The sequence below is a fragment of the Apodemus sylvaticus genome, chromosome 1, assembly GCF_947179515.1.
Source record: "Apodemus sylvaticus chromosome 1, mApoSyl1.1, whole genome shotgun sequence".
NCBI classification, from domain to species: Eukaryota; Metazoa; Chordata; class Mammalia; order Rodentia; family Muridae; genus Apodemus; species Apodemus sylvaticus.
Window position 1 is genome coordinate 29,403,949 of NC_067472.1, and position 11,553 is coordinate 29,415,501.

At 46.1% G+C, this 11,553-nt stretch overlaps 1 protein-coding gene across 1 annotated transcript in view; it reads right to left on the reverse strand.

Annotated features, from left to right (window-relative positions):
* Papss2 (3'-phosphoadenosine 5'-phosphosulfate synthase 2) overlaps window positions 1-10,314 on the reverse strand; it is a 74,999-nt gene extending 64,685 nt beyond the window's left edge. The window contains exon 1 of the mRNA XM_052187117.1: window positions 10,125-10,314. Within this exon, the coding sequence (XP_052043077.1) occupies window positions 10,125-10,151 (27 nt within the window). The 5' untranslated portion in view covers window positions 10,152-10,314. The remainder of the gene's footprint in view (window positions 1-10,124) is intronic.
* Window positions 10,315-11,553: the final 1,239 nt, after the last annotated feature.

The following is an 11,553-nucleotide window of genomic DNA, read 5'->3' on the forward strand; positions in this document are numbered from 1 at the left end:
ATATGTGTAACTGGGGGGGGGGAATGGATTTATGTGTTTATAACAGTTTTTAACCCTAGGCCTTCTAAAGAAAAGGAGGGCACTTCATGGTCCAGTTCCCAGTGAGCTGTGAGCCCTTCCTTCTGAATGTCGTTCAGATAGCTGGAGCTTCCTTCTCTGCTCCAAGAGGAAGTGAAGACTTGGCGTTCCCTCCACGATCTACTGGGTGTCCATTTGCTTCATCTTTTTACATTTCAGTGTCTTCGTCTGTGACGAGAGATGCTTCCGGTGAGCCCTTCCCTGTTGCTGGGACAATTGGTAAATTGCATGAATAGAGTCTTGGCGAGTGTGAGGAAGTGAGGAAGTAAGGAATCACAAACACCAGAGGAAACCTGCTCTAATTCAAGGTGACAGTGACACTGTCACATACAGTGCACAGATCAAATTGAGGTTCCTGAAATGTGGGACTCTCTCCGCACAGTAAGAGTTCAACAGGGATCCTGGTGACCCCAACAACTCTCCCTAATGCTGTTCCACTGTAGGCTGTGCTTGGTTACCTCTGTGTGTTTTCTTAAGGTGTTTCGTTTTGTTTTGTTTTCATTCAGGTCTGAGAATCAGGCTGTGTGTGTACTTAACATTGGTTCCTTGAATCACACAAGACTAAAATTCTTTGCTGAGCTGGGGAAATGCCAATGTAACCTCTAGCACATCCCAGAACAGGCTCAGAGCGTGTTGGCCTTTGGGATCTTGTAATTCATGAATGCTCAACTGTGAAGCACTTACATAATGAACAAGGGCAGGTCTAGAGTTACATGTAAGTTGCAGTAGTTATTGCTAAGGACGATTACTCTTGAGTGCAAGCATTCATTCACTGGAACAATAAGGCCTTGTACTATTAAGGTGAAATGCTGGGTTTGAGTCCAAGGACTACTGTTACTAAACCTAGCCACAGGGCCTTAGCCACCCTAATATTTATTGCCTATTAATGACATTTGCTAAAATCCACATCTTCTAAAGTTTATACAACACTCTAAATAGCCCTCAAGGAAAATAATTTTCAGTGTGACCCCATCTTTTAAATTTCTTCACTCCATTAATCTCACCTACAAAGACAAAATTAAAATGTGTGTTTAAATAGCCACACAGTCTCCTTTCTCACAGTTATATCTCTTATATATATCCTATTAACTGGGAGGGGGTGGGCTGGTTGAAAACAGGGCAAGCGAGTCTGAGAATGCCAACTCCTCCACAGTATACCTGGAGGAAGAGCTGGGGCACTTTCTAGAAAGATCCTGCATAGATCTATTCCCTTTTTCTATTTACTGAACTCCACCAGAGTTACAGTGCACCTTTCTGAATCCCCAGGGACTTTATGCTCTCCAGGAGAATTAACTGCACAAGAGATGTTCACAACACTTTATTTCAACACGGAAGACAGAAAGAATACAGGTGTGTGTGTGTGTGTGTGTGTGCATGTGCGTGTGTCAGTGTGTCTATCTGTGCATGTGTGTGTCTGTGTGTGTCTATGTGTGTGTGCATGTGCGTGTGTGTCTGTCTGTGCATGCACACATAGCCACATTTTCACAGTAAAGTCATGGAAAGAGAGAGCCACCATCTACTCAGTGATCACTCTCCCTTTAGTTTAAACAGTACAGCTCTTCCCAAATAAAAAACTCCACTTTCCCCCCCATGCAATAGACCCAGCCATTGTCCTCCTGTGCAGCAAACATGCACTCCGTGCTCTTCCGCAGCAGATTCCTAGGAATGGGAACCCAGTCCTGCTTAGCACCCAGCCTTGCAATGCTGATCTGAGATTGACTTTCCTGTGTTATGCTAGAAGAAAATGATCCCTGCCCCCGATTTTTCTTCCAAACATGACATGAGAGGCCTTTTACAAACCCCTGGGTTCTACACACTCTTTATTGAGTTACAATGAAATGGAATGAAATCTGGTGGCCCACACACTTAAGCCTCACATTCTAGTCAGGTCAAATTCTTACTTTGCAAAAAAAAAAAAAATGTATTGGTGGTCTAGTTTCTAGTTTCCCTTTATCGTCTACAAATTATGCTTACAGCTTGGGTCACATTTTGCCAGTTTCCATGGAAACAAACCGGTCTGTGTATATCCACTGAACACTGGCAAGGTAGCAAGGCTAAGCCTTAAAAGCCACTGCCCACATGAGGAAAACTTTTTCACTTCTGTCATCCTGAGGAAGGATGTGTCTGATAGTGGGCACAGAATATAATCACTCACTAATTTTTATAAAGTGTTGAGGAATGCCTCTAATTTGAATTCATTATTATTGTCTTGAGATATAACTGATATCCGGCTGCCAAAATATTGTACAAATGAGGTGGTAATATATCGTGAGTTACCTGAGCCAACTGGGTTTGCCACTTGGCAATAAGCCTTGCTCTCTCTGTGAAATCAACATCTTCACTATGGAGAGCTAGCAAGCTTTCAGCTGCTTCTGTGAGCACCTCTCTAAAGACTCTCCTCAGCTGAGGAAGCTCCCTGGAGACTGTTCACACTTTCCTTGGTGACCTGGAAAGGACTGATTGAGCTCATGTATAGGGTGGCCCAGTATTGGTGCCAGGTTAGGATTTGACTATCTGGGTTTTTATTTGCCTAACTCATTTGAACCAAGGGGTGAATATGATTTGTTTTTTTCCTTATATTTTAGTAACCGCTTACAACACTGTGGTAATAGGGACCCAATGGACTGAGAGCTGTAATTAGTGATGTAAATGAGGGGGAAAATGTTCTCTGGGGACCCGGTGAGCTCAGCAGATTTACCCTGGGGCCTTGTGACTGCTGTCACCAACTTCCTGATGCTTCACAATCTTGAGAAACACAGCATCAGATGGATTAACAGATAAGAGGGAACGGAGGCTCTAGCGGGTAACTGAACGGGGTCCAGCTTTTGCCCAGTATGATTTGATCTAGGCTGCCCCCGAGGCAATTCCCTCCCACCCTTTGCGATTGCCCCTCCTTTCCTCTCTGACAGGGTCCATGTAGCTGAGGATTGACCTTGAATTTTCCTGCCCCCATCTCCTAAGAACTGCAATTGCAAGCTTGCAAGCACTAAGTCCAGTGTATGCAGCACCCACTGGCGTCTAACCCTGGGCTTCCAAATACTTGGCAAGCACTCTAGCAATCGAATTTCACCACGAGTCCTAATATTTCTTTTTTTGATTAAAAAAAAAAAAGGTCATTCAATTGCTTGAGAGGGTTTAACTGGCTAGAATACTTTGGAATGGCCTAACGACATCTTTCAAATACTGCTCCTTGGTCGACATTCCTAACTGCAGAATATTAGAATACAGTGCAAACCCTGAGTTGAGAATGTGCTGTGACTCACTGATAAACTAACTAGGAGGAAAAATTTATCTTATTTATGGAAAACATTTCTTGGTGACTAGAAGTCAAGACAAAGTAGCAGGGAAAGGGTAGGGACATTTTCAAAGGACATACGATAAGAAACAAGTACAAGGGATATGCTGTGTCACTGGTGTCCAGTTGAACAGTGGTGTCACCAAGTTATCAACCAGGAGGATAGCTCCTGGGCCTAACAAAACTTTCAGTTGCTATGCCTCAACTCTGTTGTGATACAAGGCATTAGAGAGATAGGCTCTTAATTTTCTGCAGTGTTACTATTCTTTGAAAGCACACACACACACACACACACACAAACACACACACACACACATACAATTACTTTTAGAATATAGATAACTTCAGTGTTTTTTTGTTTGTTTATTTGTTTGTTTGTTTTTTAAGAAGGACAGCCTAACAGATTATCAAGACTCTGACTCAAAAAGTGAGAAAAGATGGTTGGTGATATGGATCGATCAGTAGGAAAGCTTCTGTTTCCTTAGCCCACATGAAGCGCTGGATTCAATCCTCAATATCATATGTGTAAGAGTTAACTTTGTAGGAAAAAGGGTTAAATATATAAGGAAAGTCAGTTGGAAATTTTATTGCTCTTGGTACAAGGCCACAGCAAGACTTGTGGGACAGAAGGCTTAAAGAACATAAAGATGGTGGGTAGGTAGGGTACAGGCACACCATTTAGAAAGAAGTAAATGCTTACGTTTAAAATAGACTTAGACCATTCGAATGGACTGAAATCTATAAATAAGGAAGATAGGGCTTCTGAAGATTCAACTGTGGCAAAAGGGGTTCCTGGCTTTCGTTCAATACGTATTTGCATAGTGGACAGACAAGCAAATTCCTGAGAACCTTGACAGGAACTTCAAAGGGACAGCATAAAGACTTGGGGGTGGGGAAGAAGAGGAGGGGGTCACGTACCCAGCAAGGAATCTCCAGCAAGGAATGTAAAAACCTGTTCAGGGTTTTCAATGCTAGGCAAAAGATGAAAATGAAGGAAATCACCAATGTCTTTTTATCTTTATAAAAAATATTATTTTGATTTTTACATGTGTGTGTCATATACGAGCATGGCTGTCCATGGAGCAGAAGAAAGCACCGGGTGTCATGGAGCTGGAGGGAGTCACTTGACGTAGGTGCTGGGAACTGAACTCGGGTCCTCTGGAAAAGAGGTCCATACTCCTAGCAGCTCAGCCTCTGCCTCTCCAGCTCCATCCTGAGCACAGTGTGGAAATGCCAAGGAACTATCCAGCTCCACCTGTTTTCCCCAGAGTCCCAGAGCTACACCAGAACAACTCAACAATGTTACAGGCTCGGGGAGGAGAGGTGTTGAACCTGGAAGGACCTCTCTCAGATGAGAACCAGAGGATACATGGAGAAAGAACAGCCCCATCCCAGCTGTGTTAGAGGAAAGAGAGATTAACTTCCTATTTCTGACGACTCGTCTGACTCAAGTTCTCTTGTTCATGGTCTACATTCTTTTAAGATTGACACAGGGGTGCTGCTTTTTTGTTTTGTTTTGTTTTGTTTTGTTTTGTTTTTTTGGATTTGGTTTTTTCGAGACAGAGTTTCTCTGTATAGCCCTGGCTGTCCTGGAACTCACTCTGTAGACCAGGCTGGCCTCGAACTCAGAAATCCACCTGCCTCTGCCTCCCCAGTGCTGGGATTACAGCCTGCGCTGCCGCCACCAGGGCGAGCACTTGCTGCTCTTAGAGGGGAGTTTGGTTCCCAGCAGTGACACTGCACAGCTCACAACTGCCTGTAATGCCAGCTCCAGGGGCTCTGACATTCTTCCCTGGACTGCACATACGTGTGGCTTATATTCACACAGGAACACACACATACCCAGAAATAGAAATGTGACATTTTGCTTGTTTGTTTTAAGATTGATACAGGCATGGTCAGATACAGGTAGGATTTGGCATGTTAGTGCTAATAGGAATTGAGAAAAGACATGGGGGTGGGGGGTGAGGGAGGCTGTGTCTCCTGCAGCGATGAGTTAGCCTTCCCTGATAACCATTTAAAATGCTTGATATGGAAAGAAACTACTAGACTGAAATCTGAAACAAAGTGGGACCCCAAAGAACAAGTGGGGGGACATGTTTATTCTTATGGGGCATGTGTACTGACAGGAATATATTTGAGCTGACTGCAGTAGCCTCAGTAGTAGAAATAGAACGGAAATCTAAGCACTGGGCACACACAAGACCCTCCTTCTCTTGGTACCCAGGGCTTCTAAAGAGTTGTGTCCTGAAAATTAGGGTGGGCCGGAGCAAGCCCACCTTCTAGTCCTCAGAGGACAGAAACTGTGGTGTTTGAAGGGTACGTTAGGGTGGATGGAACTGCTTTAAACGCTGTATCCACAAGTAGGGTCTTAGGTTCAAACTCAAATTCATACCACTTGGGTGGTATTTTAAAAAACAATGAGGTTATGGTTTAATGAGCCCAGACATGGAGCGCAGCCAGGACCAAAAGGGAGCCCTTCCTGAAAAAGGCCACTCAGCTGCAACATAGCTCTGCAAATATTTTTTTTAGGGGGAAGTAATGAGAAATCCCCCGACCAAAAATAAACAAACACACTATAAGAACAAAAAGTGTCAAGTATGGAATCCACTAAAGGCACATGTTTGAAGTCGAGGCACGGATAAGTTTTTGTAACTCTGAGTTCAGTCATTCATTCTACATGCTTTGGGCAAGTCTTCTGGGCCAGGCAGTGTTGCGCGTGCTGAACACAGCTGCTATTACAGTGACCACTAGAACAAAGCACCTAAGCAGTAAAAGTCTGCTGAGCTGCCATCAGATTACCTTTCTTTTCTTAATTCTCCCAGGATTTCCAAACTCAAAGCCTAATGAGTGTCCTAAACCATTCAGTGGCAGATTTTTGAAATAAACAGAAGTCTCTTAGGACTAGAGTTGATATCACTGGTTCTTTTCTCAGAATCTTATTCCCGGAAGGTTCCATGACTGAGCTAAGCCTAATTATTCCTGAAGAAAACCACAGAGCCATGCATATTAGCAGGAAGGTGATATGAGGCAAAGTGAGTCCTTCCTGAAGGATGTTACCTCAAGGGGAAATATCTCTAACTTTGCTAAGGCCCAAACAGTGGCCTATTACTGGGCATCACAGCATGACCAGGAAAACATTGACTTTTAAGGTCCACCTGAAAAGAGTCAAAGGCATAGGAAGGGTGGAGGAAAGTTAGACCAATATTTAGTTACACGGGGACTGCCTGAATTCACCAGAGGGCTAGCAGAAATGTCAGCAGTTCAACATTTAGGATACTGAAGTGTGTTTGTACTAATTATTAACCCGTATCTTCCACTCAGGATTTCCTGGTGAGTATTCAGACTGTCGCCTCCACAATCCTGTTTGTTTCCTCTTATTAAACATTCTGTTAGTTGTCATTACTCAGCCTCCAGGAACCCGTCCATGCTTTCTTCTTCCTTCTGCCAAACCACAACAGCATGGTGTGATCATAATAAAAATCAGAGTTAGCCAGGAAGGTGGCACGAACCTGTAATCCCAGCATTCAGGAAGCAGAGACAAGAAGACTGTGAGTTTGAGACCAGCCTGGGCTCCACAATGAGAGGGAGTCTCAAATGTTAAGAATGATTAAGTCCACGCTTATCCCATTTTACACATGAGAAGACAATAAGCAAAAGGACACTTTCTGATGCAGGTGCAGAGAGGAGTGTGAGAATTAGTTTTACCTGCTCAACCAACCGGAAGTTAAATCGTGCTCGGCCAGCAGTTCCTCTCACCTGGACAGGGTTCAGTTACTTTCCAAGGTGAGAGGTGCAGTGGGGGATGAGAGGGAAGCCCTGTGCATTTGAGTGCACAGTTCTAACAAGGGCTGGCTTTCCCCCCACCATTAGAGATGCTTCCTCTACTAAGTCATGGCTTGACTGACTTAGGCAGTGGTTTAAAAGGCAGCTTCTTCCAAGAGAGTGAAGCACCACCATGCAGAATTTTTGGACTATTGAAAATGCAGGGCATCGCTGTAGACACAGAGAGCCTCCGGGGCTTCAGGACCCCTCCTACACATTCCCAACACTGACTTATCGAATCCTTCAGAAAAGATCATATCTCAGTCATAGCTTTTAAGTTGACTGTCTTCAGAACATCAGAACATAATCTGTGGGTCTTGAAAATGCCAATCCAGGAAATCGTGCAGGAAAAGAAGCCCCAACTTGGCCTTCCCTTCCTTGCTGGCCTCTCAGACAGCCTGCCTTCCCTTCTCCAGGTATCTGTGTACACACAGGGGATGGTGCTGGAGGTTAGCCAGGGCTAGACTTAAGTCTGGGGTAGAAGAGAGACGTGACCAACAGCTGTTTCTTTGGTCTCCATGGCAAAGATGGCTAACACAGAGGGGATGTACTACCTCCTGTTATTAAAAGAATGTTCTTGTTCCCCCTAGAACTGATGAATCATTTTGGAATTGTCTTTCACTTAGACTTTATGATTTACTGGTCCTAGAATGGTGCGATGTGAAAGGCTGTATTCACCCAGTAAATAGGCAAAACCTTGAGAAAAAAAATGTTGCTGATGACAATTTGCTAGTGCACTATTTGGGTTACTGGTTACAGCCTACTTAGTCAGCAGCCCACGTCTTCCAGCCTGGGTTTCACACTCACCCACCACCAGGCACAGAAGGGGGGGGGGTCACAAGCATCTGAAGCACTGACTGCAAGGTGAATTAATCAGGCAGAAAGCAGCAGTGTCTTCAAGTCCAAGCCTTACCTAGGCTGCCTTCTGAGATGGGCAAGACTCACTTCTTAAGGAAACTGAGGAGTTCAGAGGTCACATCTGTGGTGAGGTTTGTTCTGTTCTGTAAAGTGTCAGAACCCAGTTTGAATTAACACTGACAGGTTGAGAGATTTCGCACGGACCCGAAGCCAGCCCGGTGGAGGACTAACAGCAAGTCCTTGGCCCTTTGGGAACTTGGGATGGTTGTTGGAAAATAATTTTTAGGCTAAGGAAATGTTTGGAAGTTCTGCTTGCAGTTAGCTTTTTAGGGTATTAGTTGATCACAGCTCCAGAAAAAGAAGGGAGGGGGGAGGGAGAAGGAGGAGGAGGAAGAGGAGGGAAGGAAGAGGAGGAGGAGGGGAGGAGGGGAAGAGGAGGAGGGGAAGGAGGAGGAGGAAGAAGAACAGAAGAAGGAAGAAGAAGAAGAAGGAGGAGGAGGAGGAGGAGGAGGAGGAGAAGAAGACGAAGAAGAGCAACAACAACAGAAAAATAAATTAAAAATTTCAAAGTGTAAACACACAAAACACAAACTCTGGTGATCAAATTCCTCCCAGCACAGACCTTTAAGGAAGGCCTGGCCCTCAGCCCTGTTCTTTCTTTCACAGACTCTTTCTAACTGGAGGCACGAGGAGAGCCCACTTGCTGACTGATACTTCACGGAACTGGAAGTTCTTGATGCAAGTGAAGAAATGGGACTAAAATGCCACCAACGTTAAAAAAAATGACACTCCAGCAGGAAACACCACGTAGCACTCACAGAACTTGATCATATGGAATAGGAATGCAGGTGATAGTCAAAACTCATCACAGACACTACTGAGATTCCCTCTACTTTGAAAGTATCCTGTTAGAAGCAGCTAGATTCCAACTGCTGTCCCCATCTCATAGTAATGCCACCTCCGTCTGGACTCTCCCGCTGGTCCAGTGTGATGCCCCCACCAAGGACACATATGACCCACATTTTCCAGTTCGACTCCCCCGCTTTCCCTCCCTCTCTGCTTCTTCACAGTCCCTCACCAGCACAGTGTGCTTGAAAGTACAGTAATGAGTAGCATATAGGAATAATAACGATTTATAGAACACTTACTATGTTCCAAGTCTATGTTTAATTATTTGAGAGGACTTCCCATTTACCCGCGCCCCACAATTGTTTGAGGCACGCAGTGCGGTGGTTAGAGGCCAATGCTCAGCAGCGGGCTAGCTGGGTGGGATTTTAATTATGGCTTGTAGACCACATCTGAGGGGACCCAAATGCTGTCTGTAAGGCTCCTCTTGACTCAGAGTCTGTGATTATTACTCATTTTCCTTCACTTTTCTTGGTATATAGTTAGGCATTTTTTAAGAATATAAATTTTATAAGAGTTGTTATGAGGAAAGATACCCTAATCTTTCCCACTAAAAGGAGAGTGCCTCTGTAAACTCTCCACTTATCAAATGATGCCTCCCCCCCGCCCCCCAACACACACCCCTACACCCCGTGCCGATAGGGAGAGAACCAGGCTACAGGTCAAAATCTACCGATATGGAAATGCAATTTCCTAGCTAATTGCAGTTCTATGAAAGTCCACTCCAAGAAGGGTCCCAAGGTTCGAAGAACCCCGGTGGCTGTTGCTGACGTGTGGCCAGCGATCGGATCTGGCAGAAGCAGAGTCAGCGCAGCCCACCACCCACTCTGCGCGCGGAGGTCCTGTGGAAGACAGGGCTGGCGGTGGGAAGACTGGAGGAAGAAGGGACTTTCCTATCGGGTCCTGGTTTCGGGTTAAGAAGGCTCAGGCTGGCAGGACCCTTACGGATCGGAGGTTCCTCACAGCGAGAGGCTCTCCGAGGGTGGCCCAGAGAGGGGGACGCAGACTTAGCTCGGCGTCCCTGCATGTCCCGGGGCACCCGTGTCTTCCCTCTCGGCTCCGGAGTTCTGCACCGGAGGCTCCCGGGGAGGGCGGGACCCAGTGCGGGTCAGCAGGGAGGGAGGGAGGGAGGGGAGAGCCAGGCGGGCGGCTGGCAGCCTACCGTCTTCTGCTTTTTGACCTCCGACATGCTGCGACTGTGACAGAGCCCGGGTCCGGGGTGCAGAGACTTGGATGGCGGCAGTGGCTGCCGGGCTCCAGGGAAGAAGGTATAAAAAGGCTCCTCAGACACGTCGCACTTCCCTTGACCGGCCCCCTTCTCCTACTCCTCCTCCCGCCACACTCCTCTCCGCCCTGTCGGCTCCACCAGCAGCGCCCAGCCCCGGGGACCCGGCAGCCGCCAGGGCGGGGTTCCCCGCCGGCGCTCTGCCAGCTCAGGTCCAGGACACGCCTGACACGCGGTCTGCCCTCCGTCCCCTCCCCCGTAGGACCACCACCTCTCACCACATTTCACATCCGACAAGAATCTCTCGGACCCTAGAGTGTACTGAGAGTGTACCTAGAGCGCATTTGAGGGCCCCGGACTCAAGGTGTACTTGACCTTTACTTAATTTAACTTAATCTAACTTAACTTAAACCTTTACAGATGCTCACTCTGCACCCCAGCGAACCCTACCATCGTGACCTGGCTTCAGGCAGCTAGATTTTTCTTTTCTTTTCTCTCCATTTAGCAAATGTGGTCATCGAGATATTTGGGGCTTCACCAGATTATATTCCAAGTGAGGGGGATTCAAACCTGGCTTATTAATGCAAAATGTGACCCCCCCCTTTCCCCCAGCAGCACTACGGCAAGAAAAAGGAAAACCTTAAGTTTGACAACTAACTGCCCCGAGCTTCTGACATCGTGGTCGCGGTCCTCCTTTCCGGCCCACAAACGACATCGCAGACTGATCAGAGGACTTACTGCTACATGTCATCAAAATGTCAAGTCTGCTCGGCCAGACCCAGAGGACGGGCAATGGGAGAGCAGAGAGCATTGCAATTTCTCTCAGACATTTCCTTACAGCAGTGCTTCTGCCAGCGCCTGGGCCCAGAGGAGGAAACCTCCCAGTTGAGGATTATGGCCTTTAGGTTTTATGGGATGCCACTCTCTGGAAAGACCCAAGTGTCAGGGATGAGTAAGCCAGAGAGAAGCTATGTTGGCCAGCACCTTAGGGAACAGTCACTGGCTTTCCTGTACCCTGTCTTCCTGTCTGAGGACACGAACAGACCTATAGAACAGCGCCCTTAAAGGAGCCGAGAAGACCTTAAAGGTCGGCTTCTTCAACCCCCCACCTCCCTTCTGTGAAAGGAGTGGAGAAGTTTAGGCGTGGGATGACTCTTTTCTTCCACACCTAATTTACTTTTAAAGGACGCTCAATTTTCTTTACATCTGAAGAGTTACTTACTAGTGTCACTTCTGCATGGGAAGATGGAAAAGAAAAGTAAAAAGAACCAAACTTATTCGTATTTTTATTACATTCAACACAATATGTTTTTTATGCCACTCATAAAAATGATGGACATGTTATTAAATGAACATAAAAAGATAG